The sequence below is a fragment of the Siniperca chuatsi genome, linkage group LG10 (assembly GCF_020085105.1).
Source record: "Siniperca chuatsi isolate FFG_IHB_CAS linkage group LG10, ASM2008510v1, whole genome shotgun sequence".
NCBI classification, from domain to species: domain Eukaryota; kingdom Metazoa; phylum Chordata; class Actinopteri; order Centrarchiformes; family Sinipercidae; genus Siniperca; species Siniperca chuatsi.
The window spans coordinates 21,114,387-21,136,646 of NC_058051.1; the positions used below are offsets into that span (position 1 = coordinate 21,114,387).

General features: G+C 42.7%; 1 protein-coding gene across 1 annotated transcript in view; it reads left to right on the forward strand.

Moving 5' to 3' along the window:
* Nucleotides 1-22,260, forward strand: part of plxnd1 (plexin D1) — a 63,155-nt gene that overhangs the window by 26,029 nt on the left and 14,866 nt on the right. The window contains exons 13-23 of the mRNA XM_044211965.1: nucleotides 3,259-3,404; nucleotides 8,012-8,117; nucleotides 9,494-9,633; nucleotides 10,140-10,319; nucleotides 10,703-10,787; nucleotides 11,453-11,722; nucleotides 14,815-14,964; nucleotides 17,762-17,876; nucleotides 18,493-18,600; nucleotides 20,176-20,288; nucleotides 21,213-21,317. Of these exons, the coding sequence (XP_044067900.1) occupies nucleotides 3,259-3,404; nucleotides 8,012-8,117; nucleotides 9,494-9,633; nucleotides 10,140-10,319; nucleotides 10,703-10,787; nucleotides 11,453-11,722; nucleotides 14,815-14,964; nucleotides 17,762-17,876; nucleotides 18,493-18,600; nucleotides 20,176-20,288; nucleotides 21,213-21,317 (1,518 nt within the window). The remainder of the gene's footprint in view (nucleotides 1-3,258; nucleotides 3,405-8,011; nucleotides 8,118-9,493; nucleotides 9,634-10,139; nucleotides 10,320-10,702; nucleotides 10,788-11,452; nucleotides 11,723-14,814; nucleotides 14,965-17,761; nucleotides 17,877-18,492; nucleotides 18,601-20,175; nucleotides 20,289-21,212; nucleotides 21,318-22,260) is intronic.

Sequence of the window (22,260 nt, forward strand, 5' to 3'; positions counted from 1 at the left end):
GGGACACAGCAGAGTCGATCTGCAGTCACTCAGAAGGGCATGGGAACACCTTCTGCCCTGTGTAACTACAGTATGTGTGTGTGTAAAATGTGTGGATGGTGTTTGAAAGCTATATGTGTAGAGCTCTTTGTGTAGAAAACCTCAGGAACTAAAAGAAAGCAAACAAGAACCATGAGGGATTTTAGATTTGTGGCCACAAAAAGAGCAAAACCACACTGGTAAAAAGGAATTAAGGAGTGTTTATCTTACACAGGATCTTACTGCAGTCACGTCAAAATGTTCCATCGTGATTACAGGCGGGGCCTTTCTTTAAACTGTTTATGGAGCTCATTTGCATGATCATATTCATTTGTTTGTCCAACTGTAACACGAGTGAGCCATTCTGCTGCTACCGAACGTTATATCAGCACGGCCACGGTAGACGGTCATGGGAAGCACGCCTCACATGAGACCTAGTCGGCCTGAACTTCCTGTAGATAAAACCTGGTCGGCCCAGGAGAATAAGTGAGCAGAACAAAGCGGGCAGACACACTCACACTCACACAGGCCCACAATATGTCACACAAATAGGCCATATTGAAGCATTCATGATTATCCCTCATTCTTTGTAGCTGTCAGCGTACTGTGACTAACAGGATGCTCTGTGAGAGTCTAACTTATGTGGACTTACGCAACTGAAGTTAGCTGGGCTGAGGTGCCGTATGCGTGGGTAGACCATTGTTGCAATACTCTCTCTCTCTCTCTCTCTCTGTCTCTCTCTCTCTCTCACTCACATAAACGCACACACACACACACACACATCCCACTGGCTTTATAAGGAGAGCCAGTTGCAGAAATGATACTGAGGCTGTGGTTATGTGGGGTGTGTGATGCAATGCTTTGGCAGCCATGTTTTCCCAGAGAATCCACCGGGGTTTAAGCCCGAGTACTCCGGCTTACGGAGGAAAAGATCAGCTCTCCCTAAACATTCACACACACACATACCACAGCAGCTCTTTATTATATAGTCCTAGTGACTGCGTGTACGGCTACGATGATTAAACGTTTTTTTTCTTGCTCTGCTTTGTCACATACAATCTATATCACAATATACTAGCACCAAAAAATCAATAATATGGAGGAGGATTTCATTATTCCCTAAACTTTGCCACACACCACCTAATTGTGAAAAATGCTCTTCGTTCAATGCAGTGATGTAAGACAATGGAGACATTTATTATCTCTGCAGGCCCTTTATTCTCATTTTATGTGTGGGCTAGTCTACTGTTTAAAAAAAAAACATTGATTAGAGGTACTTCAGCATCCAAAACAGGAACTGCCAAACATAGTTTATCCACGACATGAAAAGAAAGAGAGAACAGAGAGATCTGGGTGAGACATGAATGGTTTGGGAGAGAGGATGGAGAGGTATTTGGACGGAGAAAGGGTTGAGAAGGGTACAGTATAGTGAGAAGCCTTTTCCTGTTATTGTCCTCACGTCCTCTGTGATTAGTGTGATGCAGAGGAACTTGAGTGAGGAAAGGAAGATAAAAGCTCTGGCCTCAAAGCGATATATTCAGAACAAAAAATAACAAAAAGAAAACATTTTATCAGTTAGGTAGTTTATCTGGTGCAGGTTGCATATCTGCATGTGCAATACATTTGGAATATTTTTGGATGTGGAATAATTTAGTCCTCAGATGTGTTTAATAGCTCCAACATTCCTTGTGGAGGTTTTTTCGCAGAGACACATTCACACCATGTGATCTCCCTGGAGCCCTGGCAGTTTCTGCTGTAAATCAAGTCTAGGTGTAAGAACAGCAGAGGTGTAAATGAACAGCATGCCAGCTGATGTTGATGTCAATGCTCAATGGCACCACATAGATACACTAGGGAGCTATAAGATGCATAGTGATAATAAATAACTCTCTCTGGGTGGGTGCTTTTCTGTGTTTGACTGCCATGCTACAGTATGTGTGCATATGTGCTTGTACATTACATGTGTATGAAAGAATGTGAGTATGTGTTTTTGTCAAAGGAAGTATATATATGTGGTGTAAGTAGGCACAGGGTGGTCACACTTAATATCCAAAAGCTTAAAATAACCACCAAAACTTTTGCATCATTTGGTGTAGATCCCAGAGAAATACTGTAAGTAAAGGGTTTCCACCAGTTTATTTTCACACGATATTAAAAGTAATACACTCTTTCTTTACTTAACCGCCTCCCCCCTTTTAACTGGGAAATATATGGTTTATTTATCTGCGCTGTCACTCTTGCGGGATCCAAATTATCTGAATGCAGAGCCAAACCTTGTCCTCTCACCTAGACCAAACAGAAGTGCTGTTTTCATTCTTAAGCTCAGTTTCTGATAGAGCCGGAGCCAGGCTAATAACACAGAGGGGTCACACTGACCTCGGCTCAGCCAGGGGGGTCATTCAGAAAAGCATCCATGCTGCCGGGCTAGCTATGCTACAGTGGCAAGATGATGGTAGATTGCTTATGTCTGGGCGTTGGAGATGCTATCTCTGAAGCTGTGTTTCTGTGGTGATTGGAGAGGTGACGTCCTCTCTTTTCTTTCCACAGCTCCTGAGTGGAAAGTTAAGAGACCAAAGGCGAGGGCTGAAATGATGCGTGAGAGTATGCCCCTGAACAACAGCAGAAATAGGACTAAGGAATTTGACAGAGCAGACACAGGAAAACAGATGAAAGGGAATAGCACTGTGCATTAATTCCCCTCTTAAGGCTTTGCTCTCTCACCACCACCATCAGCATTCACTCTCCTCTCGACACTCAGTTCCCTAAATTGCCTCCCCACTCATCCACCTTTCTGCTGTGCTCTCCACCTCGCCTCTCCAGCCCTCTCTCTCTCACTCTGTCTGTCTCTTGTGGGATGTGAAGGGGGCTCTTAGGCTGCTCTTTATTTGCATGTGCTGTAGAGGATTAGAGGCTGAAGAGTCTCAGACTGGCACAGTTAAGAGTCTGCTTTGTGTGTGTATATACCTAAACCACGTGTCTATTCTGTTAGATCTCAGTCTTAAGCAGAAGGACACTTATACAGGCCACTTGTCCTTATCTCTCTTTGTGTCACACTCCATGTCAGCATCAGAGACAGCATCTCCATTCTCTTAATTCTCTGCAATGTTCATTATCACCTGTCATTAGTGGAACATTTTTAGGGAGGTAAGCTACTTATGAGCTCTAATTTATTGTGCATTTTACAGGGTTTTCACAGGCTTTTCTTTCTCCCTGTTCATTACTTTATTATATCTTTGTCAGATCTTCCCCCTGAGGGGTCCAGTGGAAGGAGGCACCCTGCTGACAGTACAGGGCAGGAACCTGGGCCGGAGGGCTGGAGAAGTAAAGGTCTCTATTGGAGATGTGCCATGTACTCTCCTGCCCGAGCTCTACACTGTCTCTGTGGAGTAAGTACTATAACATATGGCTGAATTATGATTGATACATTTGCACATATGGGTTTATGTCAGCTGTTTCCAAAGTGTTTGCTGAAGCAGAAAAGAAAAGATGGAAGAAATAAGAAATAAGTACGTCCGATACATCAATATCATTTGTATTTAAAACCCTGCTAAAATATGCAGTTATGCTGCAGCTAGGACTGGGGAGATGATAGCTAACAATTACCTGTTGTCATGGTAACCTGGCATGCTTTCATGCAGGTGAGTGGTCAGATGGACGGCAGGCATAAATAGAGACTATCAGAATACTGATATACCTTTAAAGAAATCCTGACATATATATATATATATATATATATATAGATCTCAGCCCTGTGAAACCAGACTTGAACCAGTGAAAATAAAACTAAAGAGCTACCTGAGTTATTACATTTAATAGAAAGAGGAAGCTAGCTGTCCCTCACTGGAAGGCCTTATCTGCAGGCCCATGCATTAAAAAAGTTTGGGAACCAGTGCAAACTCTTGAATACCTGTAATACAGGAGTTACAGTATATTTAAAGAGAAACACCACCAATGAGCTTACCAGACCTCTGTAGCCCACTCCTCATCTCTGCTTGAGACTAGCAGCTCGAGGCTACATTAGCCGCTAATAGCATAACACACCAGCCTGTCTGCAGTTGAGTTGCATTGTAGGTAATGTAAGCACCCGGTTTTGACAAGGAAGAAGAATGCGTGGAATAAAGAAGATATCTTCTATCTCTGGTTCTGTTGCATCAATTGTGGTTATTTTTTTAAACTGTCCATTGTGACTCTGAGTCTATGTTATAGGAGTGCATATATGTGGAGTACTGTTTTAACTCTGAGCAAATGAAAAGTTGAGAGTTGCCATTGGTATATTACAATCCTGGCAACAAATTAATAGACAGAATTGCAAATTGCAAAATCGCCATTAAAAGCAGCATATGTGAGCCCATTATACTTTTCAGTTTGTAATTGACAAGCTTTTATTTAAAGAATACCCCAGATGAGCCACCTTTAAATGAGTTACTAAACTTCCTCTCACATATCACCATCATAGAGCATTAACAGAATCTGCCTCTTACAATCTCCATCAGTCTTGAAAATAAAATGGTAACCATCCCTGCATGGTTTAGTTTTCATGTATTCATGAGGCTAATTTTCACAAATATTATTATGCAGCACACTTCTCATTTTAAATGACTCCATCGCCATCCCTCCGTAGCTCAGGGACCATCACACTGTCACCATGGAGACAGCAGGACCCGGCTTTGACACCTGCATAACAGAACTCAGTGGAAGTCAGTAACTCTAGAGTTACATCCAAACTTCCATTAAGTATCTGTAATGTTCCTTGAATGGAACTGTTTATCTGGTCTTGCTCCACTGAAGCCAATCATTGTATTAAGACCAGTTGGAGGGTGACCTGCAGGTCTTACCTGTCACTCCAGCTGCCTGACACATTCAGCAAAACCGCACGTGTTGAAAACAGCGAATCGCGTTTCACTCCTGGGGTGTTCTCATCTTGTGTCGTCATTCCTCATTGGCTCCTGAGGCTGGTTGTTATGACAGCAAAGCATAGCCTCGTTGCTGGAAGTGACAGTGACAAATCATAACACGTCAGTGCATCTGACAATGTCAGCACATTTGACTTGCACACATACACACACATATGCACGAACACACGTACGTCTTTATATTTCTATCCGTGAGGGGACTTCCCATTGATTTGATTATATATTTTAAACCTTATTTAGAAAAAAAACTAAACCTATTCATACCACATCCCTAAAGCCGCTTGATTATGTGAGGACTGTATAAAATAACCCTGTTTCACAAAAATATCCTCATTCAGAAGCTCAAAATTGGAACTGGCTATTGCAGAAATGCCATACACAAACTCACCAGCACAGACACACCTGCACATGTGACCTCATTTACGAGGGCTGTTGAAACAGGTGTCTGCTCGTGTGCTGAGAGGTGAAAGTTCACATCTGTGTGCCAAAAGGAAAATGTGCAGCACTGGAAAGACTGCACTCCACTCACTCGGTGTCAACATTTTAATTAATGGCACAGTCAGTCTGGGCACACCTCATTTACTGGAGTACTTCTCTGAATTTGGCTCAGATCCTCCATGCTGCCCTCACTATCATTTTAATATGAGCCTTGAGTGGCATTCACCCTGTCCATTTAGCTGCACCGCAGACAACACTCACATCCAAACACACACAGACTTGATTGTTGATAATCTTCATCATCCACTCAAGGGAAATGATCAGAGACATCTTCAAAAAACTAGTCAAAATATCACCCTCTGAAACCCAAAATGTCTCCACAGTGGGGCGGTGCTGGAATGTGGAGCAGAGGTCACTCCAGGCTCTGTCTCTGCTCTGTGTCCTTTGACTGGGATCACACTGCATCAACATCACACTCAGCTCACACACACACCAGGGTATCTGTAGGTCTGCAAAAGTCTTAAAAAGCATGGAATCCAGTATATCTAAAAGAAAATTTAAAAAAGGCCTTAGAAGGTGTTAAAAAGTCTTAAATTTCATTTACAATCATAGTGGGCTGTTGAGAGACACCTATAAATTAAAAGTGGGATTGTTGACAGTGGATTGTGCGCTTAATTGATTAGTCGATCGACAGAAAACTAATCGGCATCTATTTTGATGGCTGATTAATCTTTTTAAGCAACTATTTTCTGGTTTCAGCTTCAACGTGTATATTTTTTGCTTTTCTCTGTTTTATATCATGCAAAGTGAATATCGTTTCGTTTTGGACTGTTGTTCGGACTAAACAAGACATCTGAAAACAAAACCTCACCTTGGACTCACTATTTTGTGGTATTTTATACTATTAATTGGGAAAATAATTGTCAGAATATTCGATAATGAAAATAATCGTTAGTTGCAGCCCTAACTGCAGGGAAGTACAGGGAAAAAGATGTGATATAATGATAAATAACTCTAAGGCCATAGCGTCCCTACTGGGTTTCCATCATACTTTCATACTTTGGCTGGTATGATGCTGAAACAGGTATTAAACTGCATTCACTGTGCTATTAAAAAGGTCTTAAAAAGTCTTAAATTTAACTTGGTAAACCCTGCAGAAACCCTGACACACCCAGCGTATGTGTACTGCTACAGGCTGACTTCATCATACCTTCTATTTGTTGATAAGCCTTTGTCTGTACTCTTCAAGAAATATTGTTTTTATGTTTGTCTTTTTTGCACAGAATAATGCTCAAAATTATGGTTCAATAGCAGATATCTCATAATGTGATGTGATAACAGCTTGATTCTCAGCCTGAATCCAGTTAGGCCTGAAGCAACCCTATAGGTTCAGGCTGATTCAGGCTCCAATTTCTCTTGTTTTCCTCAGGCTTAAATCTGTGAATAGTGATGCTTCATTTTTTTATTTTTTTATTTTTTATTTATTTTTTTCCCAAAATCAGCGCACGTGAAATGATGCATTTTTTTCAAACAGGTGCGCTTCTGCCCTTGTGCCACGTAACTGACAGGAGTGTAATCTGAGTGTAACGACATTCTTTAACTGATGCTCAAGTAATTAATGAGCAGAAATGTAGACCCTGCTATCAACAGATGGCTGATACTGCAGGTTATTTTAGAATAGTTTTAACAGCTATTTGGGCTTATAAAGAAAACCCATGTTTTAATTGGGCTCATTAAATTCTGCAGTGGTTTGAGCTTGGGTTCGGTTAAAACAGAGAATTTCTTTGAGTAGTATCAGGCCTGACATTTAAAAACTCAGACACAGCTTTCTCCCTAGTCTCAAACCTGACAGCTTGACCCCAGCCAAGCCCAACTCTGTCCAGCCTAGCCTCATCTTACCGTATGTCCTGCCAGGTCCTCCTACATAAAACACAGCTCCTCCGCTTATGTAAATTCCCTACAGTTCCTCTGTCAATCATACGATCACTTGCTGAGAATTTATAACCATTGTGGCACCAGGCACCTGACTAAATAAACCGACAGGGTGTCAAGCTGGAAGGGGATCATGTGAGGTGATAAAGGTTGTGTTACCCCCCAGTACATGTATCCCAGTGAGGCCCCTGAACAGTAGATCCCTGTGCCTCGGGAAACCACTGTGTCATTAATATGAGACGTCCCTGTAGAGTGTGCACTGATGACACAAGGCTTAATCACAGCCAGGAGGCGAGAGAACAAGCCGCAGCAGCCCCTTAATCTCCTCTGTGGTTAGACACATCTGGTCTGAGGAGCTTTGAACTTTACATCTCCTGATATCAGATACTGCAAGGCTTTATTGGATTCCATATGTAAATGCAATATGGTTTGATGAATTAGTTCATAACCACCATTTCTCCAAGACTAATTATGTGTCTTTGTTTAGCAGTCATGATCAAAATCTCTTTCTTCATCTTCATATTGGTTCCCCTCACTTTCAATTTGAGTTGAGCAACTCCTTTATTTCAAATTAGTTTATTAAAATAAAATTATAAGCTGCTTTTTTGAGTGTTCTTTTCCATGATCATTGTTTCTTTTTATTAACCGATGTCTGATTATGGTGTTTTGACAACCAAACAAGGAGGTCACACTCTTTTTAAATTCCCCAGGCTGGTGTGTGTAACTGGGCGGTCGCAACATGACAGGACAGATATTGTCCAAGTGGATGTGGATCCGAGTGAGATGGGGACGTCAAAGGAGAGCTTCTCATACTTAGTGAGTATTCTCCAGACATCTACCCTTCTGCTGATCTTTGCTGTCTATTCGATCTGTCTCTCCCTCCACATTCTTCTTCTTATATGCTCTCTTGTTCCTTGTTCCCCACTGGGAAAACCTTCCCAAGTGTGTCAGTTGAGTGTTAACAGATGCATTTTATGATTCTGAAGAATGCGAGTGTGTGGGATTCTTCAAACGTTCATCTGAGCTGCAAATAAGCACCATTGTCATTCTGCACTCGCTGCCAGCAAAAACAAATATGGCGATTGTTGGAATGTCCCTTTGCTCTGAATTCATCACTGGTTAAGGCGAGCTAGCCAGCATTGTGTTAATGGACCTCGACCCACACAGTCTCCCATTGGATTTTGAGTATTCATCCAGTGGAAATACCCATATAAACCATTTGTGTCTTTTTGTTTATAGACAGAAGAGTTTTTTATAATTCAGTGCTGGAACGGTCTATTATTTCAATGGCTTCTTAGAGCGGCTCTGCCTGTGAGTCATCCCACAGAGAAATCACCCCAATCTTGAAGCCCTCCTTGATACATGAGGATAAGGAAAATCCAGAACAACAAACATTATACTGTTGTGGGAACTCCTCTCTGGATTCCTTATCCAACTCTGAGATGCTCAGTGTGAGAGGGTTTTTTACTACGGGGTGTTGAGGAGACGATGTGGGAGAAAGAGAAAATTGTTTTGGAGACAGGATATGCGTCTCTACTGCATCTCCTTCCTCGAACCTTTAGACGGAAACATCTGCCTCCTTACGCCCACTCTGACACACAAACACACAATAGGTCTCCTCCATCCGTGCATACTGAGGAAGTGAATCCTGTCAGTGAGGATAAGAGGTTTCCCTGGAGGCGAGGTTCATGGCGGGGATAGAAAGTTTGGGAAGAGCAGGAATGCTGATGCTGGTAGCTGCAGAGCTGGACAGGGATATTCATCTTCGCCCCAGGAGCCTTTGTGTGTGTGTGTGCGTGTGTGTGTGTTTGCATGTGCATATATGACTGCGTGTACAGTGCAGTTTTTCTTGTGTATGCTTGAACATTATTGCTTCTTACCAGTATAGCTGTACTGCAAGCTTGGGCCCAAAGGCCTGTTGGCTTCAGTAGCACTTTAACATACTGCAGCATGGGCTGTCTTCAGAGTTTTCTTCAGTAATTTACTGTAATAGTCAGCAGCTGTCTAAACCAATCTGCAAAGACAAGATATTTGAACCTCAAAGGATGAGGAAAGATTTTATTTGGTGTCAGGAAAAGCATCATAGAGCACAAACACAGTTTTAAGTAAGCCTATCTTTTCCAGTGACAGCAGCTGTCAGATGTCTAGTGGTACATCTGATGTCATGTGCTGTATCTCTCGTCTGTATTCAGGTTCCAAAGCTGCTGTCGATGGAGCCGAGGAAGGGCTCTCGTGCTGGAGGAACTAGAGTGTCCATCAGGGGGGAACACCTGGACATTGGCTCTCAGGTCAGAGTCATGGTCAACAACACGCTGGAATGTAGCATCACAGAGTGAGTACTTATTTTAAATTGCTTGTAGTCTTTGAGGCAAGTCCAGGTCAAGTCTCAAGTCTGATAGAGCAGCAAGTCTTCATGTCTCTTAATGCTCTAAATGACACAACATTTGAAGGTGCTTTCCTTGTATTGATAGTTTTTTTTACATAGCTGACACCAAATGTTGTCTTCAAGCTGTGTGGCTATGCATGGCTTGCATTAAGCTGGGGGGGGGGGGCAGAACTTGAGACTTGAAAGTTTTTTGCTTTCAAAGCTCCAGTAAGTAAAGTCTCAGTAAAGCCCAAGTCAAGTCTCAAGTCCTCATATTTTTGACTTAAGTGTCAAGTTTAAAATCTGCTGCTCTGCATAGCTAAAGTAGTGTGTATTTCAAAAGAGTGCTTGTATGAAAATCTGCCATCCAACTGCAATAAACATAACTTTTAATCTAAGAGGAAACATTTTGTGGTTTGAACACTTGTAGACATCACAAGATGTGCGGTTACAATGTTTTCCACATTTTTTAGGAAAACAGATGAAACCATTGAGTGCACCATGCCTCCAGCCTTACAGGCACACACTGACTCAGTGGCAGTGTGTGTGGAGTTTGAAAACCTTCCCTGTCTAAGTGCCGAGCTCAGCGCCACCTACACCTATGAGAAGAACCCCACCATCAGCTTCATCCACCCCAAAAAGAGCTACCTCAGGTAGGTAGACTGCTATACACACCACAAGCATTAAAACCAAAATGTCTTAAACATCTCAAGCTGGATAACTCTGCGGTTCACCTCCCAGAGTCACTGACATAAGTCGTTATTGTAATGTCATCCTGATGTGCAGCATTTTCTCCCTATTGTGTTCTAAATAGCAGCATGTGTGTGACAGGGTAGATGGCATGTCTTTGATGACGTGCAAGTGGATTTTCACTGCAGTCAAACTGTTTTGCATTATTATCTGGTCCCCTGTTTATCTCTTATTGTGGTGCAGTGTCCCAAAGTATTTGTATCCCAGTATGAATTTGGCATATTTCTATCATGGCTGAGATGTGACTCTCTGTCTACTTGTTTGTCTGTGTGTGTGTGTGTCACAGTGGTGGCAGGACCATCACAGTGACAGGCCAGGGTTTTGATCTGGTGCAGAGTGTCACCATGCAGGCGCTGGGAATTGGACAAACAGTGAGTAATCAGCTAGTGTTTCCTTTTTTACCCTGTGTAAGAAAGTCATCACACTTCTAGCAACCCAAAAAACATACAGGACTATTTTGACATTTTGGGAATTATGCTCATTTGCTCTCTTGCAGATAGTTAGATGAGAAGATCAACACTGCTCTCCTATTTGTTGGTTTAATATGAAGCTACAGCCAGCAACTGGTTAGCTTAGCTTAGCATAAAGTCTCGAAACAGGGGGAAAACAGGTAGCCTTCCGTCTGTCCAAAGGTAACAAAGGTAAATAAAGGTAACTAAAGTGTCAGGAAGTCACTGCACCGGCCAAGATATTGCCTCGCAAATAACCCCCATAAAACTACAAATTGTAATTCTTACACATTTTGTATGAACTTAACAAATGAAATATAACATGTTAAATGTACTTAGTGAGCTGTATGTTGCTGGTAGGCTGATTTTTTTACCTTTGGTATGGATTTTCTCATCTAACTCTCTCTCTTCACTCCAAGAAAGTGAATAAGCATATTTCCCAAAATGTCAAACTATTCCGTTAAGAAAGATACACAAATTGACAGTTTAAAATTAATTATGTTGCAGGTAGATGATGTCATTAACGATCTGATAGGTAAATGGAAAATGCATTTTAAGCTACCTTGTCCTCTCTGGTCCTTCTTCAGCACTGCACAGTGGTCTCCCCCTCCATGATTACCTGCCCATCCCATGCATCCAGCCAGTCCCAGCAGACCTCGGTGCAGTTCTTCCTGAATGGAGTCCTCTACACGGGTGACAGCCCCTCCTCCTTTGACAGCGAGCCAGAGGAAGAGGAGGGGGAGCCTCATAAAGGTCACTTCCTGTTGGAGTACGTGGAGGATCCTCAGTTCTTCACTGCCAACAAGGAGAAGCTGATTAAACACCACCCTGGAGAGCCACTGACACTCATCATCAATGTGAGTGACACTGCTGAGACAGGTAGTTCAGATTAGTGCTTCACTGTTATGGTGGTTTCCTGATAAGTCAAATGTTCACCACTAATTGGATGGGTATAGGGTGCTGTTTTATTGATTACATATACTATATATTGTGTGGTTGGTAAAAGCAGTAGTTATAGTAGTATAGTATAGTAGTAGTTTGAATTACTTAACTTTTTAGGTAAGCTTAGAACATGTTTAAGTAACAGCCATTACCATTGACCTCATGGTTTCACTAGATGACAAGTAAAAGGATAACCAAAGGAGACTACATCCTCTGGGGACCATGAGTACCTGTACAATGTCTGAACAACTATCTATAATAGTTGTTGAGATATTTCAGTCTGGACCAAAGACGTGAACTGACCAACCAACAATGCCATCCCTAGAGCGAGAAATCGGACAAAAACAGTGACAAGTCGACATTTTTTTGTGAGAAAAACAGTCAAACTTGAAGTTACTATCAGCAGAAAACACTTGGAAATTCCATGTTCAAAGTCTACATAGAACAAGTGATGGTATTTTCTTAGGGTTGCTTGTTTCTTGGCTTCAAAAGCACCACTGCTGTAAACAGACTGCCCCCACTGTGAATAACAGACAAGGCTGAACATTCCTTTATTCATATTCACATAAACCAGAGGCGCATAAAAAACATCAAAGGCCCACTTTCACTGAAACGTGTGGATTTCTGGTGGAGGTCCGAGGGGGGAAGGATGCAGTGGCAGCTCAGTGGGAGGTCCCTTGTTCCTATGGTCTGGCTGATCTAAGCACCTGTCTGCATGGATTCATCACCCTAAAGGGCTGCCAGCTGTGACACCTTGTATGACATGCATATGCTAACAGCACAGACAGGGAAGTTTGAACATAATGCAGCTTCCTCTTGATGTGTTTGTGTGTGTCAGGATGAGGCCCCTGCAGGAATCGCTGCCTCAGCCTCTCTACTTGGGTGACTCGTCTGTCGTTTCCTGTTTTCTTTAGGAAGGTGGATTCTACTTGTGGTGGACCTGAAGGGGGGAAAGAGACTGGAGAGAGAATGTGTGTGTTTGTTTAATAGGGAGCTTGTTAGTCAGCCAGAACCTATATTAAGGACCTGAGCTGGAATGTGGGTGGGTTTTGTTTGCTTTCATCCTGTTTTGGCCTCTAGAATCCATTGTTTTGGTGTGTGAAAATGTTGTGTTGAATATGGAGGTTATACAGTATATTTTACAATATGTTTATACATATTTTGTATGATAGTTTGATGCTCTTTGTATCTGTATGTGTGTATGACGAATGTGTATGTAATGTGTGTGTGTGTGTTGTGTTGTGTTAGGAAGCATTTGTTGACAGAGACCCAGGGGGTGGCATCCTGCAGTAGGGACAGGACAGGGCCCTAAGGGTGTAATCAAAGCAAGGAAGCACACTGGGGATGAACACACACACACACACACACACTTCCTCACTTGTCATTCTTTTATTAAAGGGAAATTGCAGTTTCATACAAATTATTTTTGTAGTTGTGGGTGGCCATTATTCTTATATATTTATAATAACATGGTACATACAAGTTAATTGCAGCTATCTAGGCATGCTGATATTGCTAAAAAGAAGTCCCCTAGGTTAACCAAACTTATTTAGAAGAGAAAACAAAGGAGAATAGTCAAATGATTCAGTTTGAAACATCCATCAGATTTTACAGGCTTCCTGGTTCTGTTTTAGCTCCAAATACAGAGTTTTAGATATGTAGCTAAACTGTTGGCTTGTTTACAACCTGTCTGATCGTCTGTCCAGTCATGTTTCTTGCCCTTTCGAACTAAGTTGTAGCAATGTTGCCGCATTCCCTGATCCCAGCAGTCACTTTTGGGACTACAATGATGGCCAAACCTCTAAAAATAAGAGCCAAGTTGCAACCAGAGATTTTCCTGTAGAACCAATCTGAGTGTCCTGTGAATTAAACATTCACTGAACATACTGTATAATCTTAGCGGCGCCCCAGTAGCTCACCTGGTAGAGTGCGCGCGCCGCATGTACAAGGCTGAGTCCTTACTGCCGTGACCTGGGTTTGAATCCAGCCTGCAGCCCTTTGCTGCATGTCACCCCACCCCCACCAGCCCTCTCGCACACTTCCTGTTTCTCTTCAGCTGTTCCTGTCAAATAAAGGCAAAAAAGTAATCTTTAAAAAAACATATTGTACAATCTTATAGCCTCATGTTCTGTTAACTGTAAATTAAGTATGGAGACTTGCTAAGTAGAAATCCATAGAGACTTGATGCTATTCACATTAAAGGGGTATTCCAGTGATTTAGTATTGCTCTGCCAGAGAGTTTGGGGACTTTAGAGAGACAAAAACAGGTCAAATAGAAGCAGCAGAGGCTGAGATATCCCGGGATTTACTCTCTAGTATGGAACAAGCTCTGAAAAAACACTGGATCCTACATTTCCAATGATGAACTTAAGAGCATCTTTCATTAAACCTTAGAGTAATTTTTCCAGATCTTAGAATGCTCCCTCCTGAGCCACAGAAGACATTGTGCAACTGTTTTGTTGTTTGTTTCTGTTTCTGTCATTTGTACAACAGGTTGAGTAGTACTCTTCATGACTAGTAAACTGAACTTTGGTGGAGTGCCCCTTAATTAAAATAGAAGTTAGTTGTGAGAGGCGGGGCTTGGATTGACACAGGACAGAGTTGGATTGATAAAAAAGGGCTTAAAAGTTTATTCCAACAGTCTCCTGTAAAGGCCCTGAGAATATTATTTTGGGCAGAGGCAGAGATGACTGTCAGCGAGTTTGTTTGTAGAAATTTCCCTGGCCATGTGAGAGAGGCAGCGGGAATGTTTGCTGCTTTAAGCTGAACTCTAGCCCAAACTAGATGAGTTTTCTGCTGGCTTCCTCTGTGTCACAGCTGTGTCACAGGCCTGCCGCAGCTCGGTTTCTGTGTGTGTGTATACAAGAATGCGTATGTGTCTGCACATATGTGTGGGTTAAACCTGTTTTGGTCTTTATGAATGTTATCTGTGCCTGTTCAAACCAGACCCCCTCTGGTCTCTTACCACTGACCCGCTGACGGCTGTTTTTGTTCGTTTCTGGAGCAGAAAGGGCCGAGCGATCTGGAGCTGGTGCCGGAGGAATACTCTGTGATGGTTGGCTCCTATCCCTGTAACATCAGCTTCCATAATGACCAGCTGTTCCACTGCACCATCAACGGACTGCTGAGCTCCAGCGAGAGCGAGCTGCCTGTCACTGTAAGTACACAAGCATGTAAAACACCACAATAAAATACAAAAACACATACAACCTCGTGTTGAAAATGTTGTTAGATAGACCCTGATAATTTAAGGATATCACCCATCTGTCACGCAGTACTCAAGCAAAACGTCAGAATCCAGACCATCTGTGGTGTCCATTGAAACAAATTTGTTCTGCACAGGTCTCTCTCCATGCATTATGAATGGTTTGTAGTCTCTGAGCATGCCGCCATGAATCAGCAGTTAGTGGGGGTGGTGCCACAGTAGAACACTGCAATGTTTACCACGTCCCCTTTATCTCTTTAATCCTTAATCAGTCCCTCTATCATCACTGACACAAACGCCTATCACACAGACACTATCGGCTCTCAGCGAGACCCAAGTCTTCTGACTCAGTGATGATCTCACTCCTCGCTTGTGTTTTTGTTTTGTCTCCAAGTTCTCACCATCACTATTAACGGTCTTAATCAAGATGTGGTCGAGCCCTGCACTGTCCTGATAAAACCAGACACTTGCTTTTCTCTACCCACGTTTCCCATCTGTTGTTGTCCATTCTGGTCTGTTTTGATAGGGCTTTATTAAAAGGGGAAAGCATTCATCTATTTTTAAACTGAGCTAAACTGTGAGTGGCTTGCTGAAATAGCTCAGAAACATATGTTAGTGTGTCTCTGTCTGTCAGTTGAGTTGTACTGTAAGAACCATTTCCCCACTTTGACAGAAATAGGAGAGCTATTCTATTTCTCTCCCTCCCTCCCTCCCTCCCTCCCTCATTCTCTTTCTCTCCCTCCCTCCCTCCCTCCCTCCCTCATTCTCTTTCTCTCTCCTTCTCTCTCTCTCTCTCTTTGGTACCTGTGGCTCATTCTTGTACCCCCCACACACACACACACACACACACACACACACACACCTCTGTCTCTCAGGATGTCTGTGAATAACACAGGCAATTAGCAAAGACATAAAGGCAGGGCAAGGGTCAAATGAGATGTCATAACACAAATGGGTGGGCTGCCTGCGTGTGAGCAGTGAGGATGATTAGTGTGCACATTCAACAGGGGCATAAACAGAGCGCATGTCCATTTTCCTTTGTGTCAGCGCATTTGAATAAATGCAAATATGTTGGGCTGTTGTATGGCTTATGGCCATTTGTGTTTCCTCACTTACTTTCGGTGGCAGATCTATTTTTACATGCTTGCATTTTGCTTGGCTCTGAAGTGGAGCTGAACTGCAGAAAATGGATGTGGGGAAGCAGTGTTTTTTTTTGTTTGTTTTTTTTGGTACCCCAAGCGAAACAGGAACATGGAACAATAGCATTTTCCCCTCCATTACACTAGACTTGAGTGGTGCAGTCTCTGGAAGAAGGCCCTCTCTCACTGGTCTTGGTAAATAAATTCCTGGACCAGAAAGAGAAAGAGGGAATGAGAAAAGAAGGAGGGAGCCCAGTGAGCCAGTTTCCCCCTCATAGTAAGACCAGTGTTAGAGGGATTTGGTCTGGCTTTTTAACTGAGGCTCTTTTTATTAAGTATGTTCAGATTGGGGAAGGAGAGGGAAAGATGTGAGGAGGGACCACAGAGACCCTGCTGACTAATCAGAAGGCAGAAGTGAAAGTCATTTTCTTGTCACATCTGGGTTACTCTGAACTGGGTGACTCCACCAGCACGGTGCAGTGAGAGACCATTTTTCAAAATCTACAGTGTGTGATTTTTTTCTGTGTCTGCACCTGTGTCCATGAAAACAATTATGCATCTGCGCATATGTGCATGTCTGCAGGCACTTGCGTTCCCATTAAGAACTGCCATGATATATTATTATTATTATACTGCATGCATTTTTACACTGTATTACAGTTTACAATAGTATAATGCTGAATTTTTAAGAAAAAACACAACAAAGGATTATATTTGACTCCAAGTATCCAGGGAGGTTAACAGCAGCAGATCGTGAGAAAGAAGTCCATGCCTGTATTTCCGACTACTGTAATTCTCTTTACTGCTACTATAAGTCAATTGCTTGTCTCCAGCTTATCCATTTTAAAAAACTTTAGTAAAACAGATCACATCTCTCGTATTCTTGCATCTTTGCACAGCTTTGGCATAGACTTGTGACAATATCTGAGCAGCAGCTCACCCAAAGGATCTTATACTTGGTGTATTGTACATGGGCGTCCTGGACTAGTGAGATTTCATCTTTAATTTGTTTAGTGTATGGTAAAATTCATAAAACGCAAATGTTTCCTGTGTTGGAACGACGGTCTGTTACAGATCTAAATTATTGCCTCATCAAGACAACTTAAGTTTGGAGCATTATGTGAAGCAGAATTTAAGTTTATGTTATTTAGGTTCAGGTACACTACTATTAGCTATAGGTGGGGTTGGTTTAATGGGCTCCCTTAAGAAGATAAGCTTTGTTTGTTATGTGATTTAAGTTAATTTTATTGTTCTATATATGATGATTTAAGGGATATATAAAATGTCCTTCATCTCTTATGACTTCTTTTAGTTGGATGATGAAACACTTGAGTTTAGTTTTTTGGGAAGGGAGCCTTTTGTAGTTTTTTTGTTTTATGTAAGAAGTTATGTTATTTTTCTGACAAATTTCACCCCTGCAACGGTATATTTGGTCTCCATGTGGGCTGCACAAAAAAAATGAAATAAAATAATATATATGACATGATGACTTTAGCATGTAAAGGTAATGGTGAGAACCATAGAAGAAAAGCGATAAAAGAAAACAAAAGAGAAGGCAAGTTTTTGAGGAGTTCAGTCCACTCATGTGTTGTTCCTCTTTCAATTTCTAGGTGCAAGTGGGGAACTTTCGTCACACCATCGCCAAAGTGCAGCTTGGCGGCAGCGAGCTGGCCATTGTGGTATCCATTGTGGTGTGCTGCGTGCTGCTGCTGCTGTGCACTGTGGGTAGGTTGTGTACACATGCTAACCAGCAGATGATGGATGTGTGCCTGCTGTAGCAATGGATGCTCCAGATGTGGAACAGATAAAAGGAATTCGGGGGTCATAGTTTCACGCAATTGCTTCATCCCTCCTCAGTACCCAAAGCACAAAGACCCCACTGTTTCCCTCACTGTCTTCTCTGTCTGTGTGCTTATGTGTGTCTGTGTACTCTATTCTGTAATCGTAGTGTGAGTGTGTGTGCAGGGCAGGTGTAAGGGTGAAAATTGGTGCCAGTGTGGATTTTCACACAGTTTCCTGCTTTGAATCTGTTCTCAGATATTCACAGAATGCTTTTTTTCTTTTTAGACTTTGTATGTGACACAACTGTTGAAATACTATGTGCATCAAAAACATTCGCAAACTTGAATGTTCTCACAGTCAGAAACATTCTTGCAAATATTTTTCACAGGCTCACAAAAGGTGATATAAAACCGTTTCTGAACATCATTTCATTAACTCAAAATCTTAATTTTTTCATTTTTGATCCTATTCATTGCATCCTGATTTACTGGAAGCTGTTAGTGATAACAGTCTTTGTGTTGAAACATGCTGTATATAAACTGCATTTTGTCTTTCTCAGCTCTTGTTGTGTACTGCACAAAGAGCCGAAGGGCGGAACGCTACTGGCAGAAAACTCTACTCCAAATGGAGGAGATGGAGTCCCAGATCAGAGATGAAATCCGTAAAGGTGTGTTTACACAAAAACCCATGCAGAGACACGCACACACACACCTCTACTATTGTACAAGCTCTGGTAGAGTTTTTTAGACCTCAAATGATGTTTTGTGTCGATTGACATGAAAAAAGAGCTTGTGGGAAGACAGAAATATTGACCACATATATTTGTGTTTGTGCACGTCCTTTTGTGTGTGTGCGTATGCGTGCAAAATGTGTGTTTGTTTGAGATTTGTTCTAGTCTGAAGTGGGAGGGAGATACAACAGTTGACAGATTTGTGCTTAGTAAGTGTGACTCATAAAACACTGTCTGACAAATGATCAGTCACACGCAAGACGGACCAAGTGGCCGCATTGCCTCTGCTGTGTCTACCCTGTAGGAACAAGGCCTGTGTGTGTGTGTGTGTGTCTGTGTGTGTCTAGGGCATTAGAGTAAAGCCGTGTGAAGGCCACTTTGTGTCTGAGCACCCAGATTTATGGTGTAGAGATAGGGGGGACGGATAGAGAAAGAGAAATGGAGGGAGGAAGCGATAGGAGCGGGAGTCAGGGCTGTTAGTCCGGGGAGAAGCAGAGGCGTGGGAGGGAGAGGAGGAGAGGTTATTTAGTCAGAGGACACAGATAGATTTGTGGACGAGTTCAGGGTGAGTGTGCAAAAAGCGAGGGATAGTTCTGCTGAGACGCAAGATGTGATAAAAGAAGAAGTGGAGGGAGTGAAGGATGATGGGAAATTGACATATTCCAGGTTACAGGAATGGGGGGTTGGTATTTGTCTGAAAAGTGAGGCAGAGGGGAGGTTTGGTATTCGGGCCTGCTGCATCCAATCAGGAGCTGACGGTGTGAACTGACTGGTGGTTTAAAGGACGCTTTAGTGAGCAGGAAGATAAATAACCTGGAGGAGTGATGAAATATGCTTTAACTCCCCTAGGTCTAGTATTCCCTTATTTCTACACAAACACAGTCTGAAGAAACTGGCATTGTAACCCGAATATGTCTCTCATCCTGCGACAGGAAGAGCCTTTCCATAAAGGGATCTCCAGCGTCTCATTAGAGCAGAACATTATCCTCTCTTGGAACATGCTATCCAATAAAGTGGCTACAATATTAGCATGCAGATTCAAGTCAGTGTCTGGATATGCTGATACTGTTTCCGCAGCATGTTAAGCTCAGCCTGCACACATGTTTTGGATGAGGGCCTCCGACTGGATTTGGCTACTCTGATTGTTGTTTGGTAAATATTTGCCTGCATGCCGTGCTGGACTGCAGAATCTGGCAAAGAGAGAGAGGAAGAGAGAAAAAGAGAGGATCAGAGCATCAGTGTTTGGTACATTTAGTATTCAACCAGAACATGACACTAGGTCTAGGAAATTAAATGATACATTTCTGGGTCCGATCTGAAATCTCTTTAGTCAGCCAGATTCTTACAGATCCCACGGCAGCCTGGGAAAATTTGATAGTTATTGCATTAGCCTGTGAACAGATTTCTGACTCATTTGGCTTGGCAACAAATGAAGCTTGAGGAGACAGAAACAGGACTGTGATTTAAAAACAGTCCCAGGATCCATGCCCTACTGTTTTTTTGTCCTTTCAGGCTTTGCAGAGCTGCAGACGGACATGACAGACCTCACCAAGGAGCTGAATCGCAGCCAGGGCATCCCCTTTTTGGAGTACAAACAGTTTGTCACACGCACGTTCTTCCCCAAGGTGAGAAAGCCTATTTTTTCCCCGCTATCTGATTTCGCCTGGCACACTGACAATACCATTTTTCTCAATGGGGTTTTAATATTTTTTCCCCTACATGTCCCATTTCACATTTCCCACTGCTTGTAATATGCAGGATAAAAATTCACCTTGGAACTTTTAAACACACAGTAGACGTCTAGCAAAGTGTAGCTCAGTTTGGCACCCTGCAGGAGAGTTAATGCATTCTCTATAGGTAAGCGTTTTTCTGATGTGTGATCCACCCTGAAGGTAGATTGTGGGTCTATCTGTTGGTGGGTGTTTTTCCACCGATACAGACAGACACAACTCAGCAGGCTTTGTCTTCCAACCACAGGCATGGATTTTCAAGGAGACAGAACAATGGCGGGCACTGAGACAAGGAAACTTTCCCCCTGATTTCTCAAAACACACTCCTCACTCAGCTCACACACCCACACTCTGTTTTGCAAGTATACATGCTCTTGCGCAACGGCAGCCGTACTGGTTTATTGCAGTGGACACTGTTTTCTGTTGTGAAGGAAGTTAGTGGGGAGGGTGTTGAAAAGCTGCATGAAGGGAAACATAAATTCAAGTGTTGCTGCTTCAGTATCGTTTCTCCGTAACACTCTACTCATGACCCTTTTTTCCACGAGAGCTTCTGGTTCTCTTAGATTATACACAAACACACACACACACACAAAACAGTGTTAGACACAGACGTAGACACAATTAGAATCCAAGCCAAATGTAGCTCACCTATTCAGGGCCTTGTCAAGAAATTCTGACCTTTGGGTCCAGACTGCAAATTTACTGCCAAAGTCTAAAGGCCAGATCTTTTTGTTTTCCCTGTCCTCTCCATCTTCCTGTGTTTACAACCAGAGATGACTTTGTATTACAGTTTTCTCGGTGTGTTTATGTGTGTTTCAGATGTGTTCAGATTACGAGAAGAGTCTGGTCCAGCCCGCCTACGAGAATGATGGTCTGGGCCCTCGAGCGCTGCCAGAGACCCACCCGCTGCTGCAGGACTGGCAGGTGAGGGGTTAAGCCATTAGGATGTTAGGTTAGGTTGCACTTTCATCTGCCAGAGTGCCTCGATTTGGGTTCTTTTTCACCCCTTTGCTTCTCAACTGGGTCACACTGAAGCTTGTTAAGGTTTCACAGTGGGGTATGTTGTTGATGAGTAGTAAAGAAAAGCATATTGTGCATTTTTGCCTTTTGCATGCTTGTTATAATGTGTGCGTGTGTGGAGTATGTCAGTGTACTGTATGTGTCTGTGTGAACTCACATGCTCTTGTGTGTGTGCATATGAATACTAATGCATATCATTCATTGGTTTCTAGTGAGCGAGACACAAAAAATGTTTAGCTTGTCAAAAAAACACGCCGCCCACCAAGTTGATGGCAGGTTCTTGGACAACCGAACAGTATGCTTTTCATAGAAATCTATCTCTAGTTGTTGTGTGTGTGTAATGGAGGGGAGTGAGAGTTATAAAGAGGGAGTAGGAGAGGGAGCATGCACTTTCACACAAACTCTGTGTGAACGTATGCTGAAAGTGAAAGCACGTGCATTGTGTGTGTGTGCACATAGGGAAGAGAGAAAGTAACGATTGAAGCGCTAGTTTTGGGTCAGCAGCCGGGGGAGACTGTCTAACCGTGATGAAGTGCCTTGGATCCACATCGTCTTCCCAGGAAGTGTTTTCCAGGTCACAGCAAATAAATCTCACAGGCGGGCATTTATCTTAATGGACACCCCTGTTCTCCTTCTGTCAGGCTACAAACCACACCATATGGCTGCAGTCCAGAGGGAAGACTTCATCACGCTGCTGCTTAGTCGCACCCATAGATAGGCCATATTCATTAAGTCGACTCAGCACATTTAGACACAATCACACACAGTCAGGGACCGGAGCGGGAGATACAGACACTGTAGAGAGAACCGGAGAGGGAGGTGCCTGAAGAGGCAGGCGGAAGAGCTG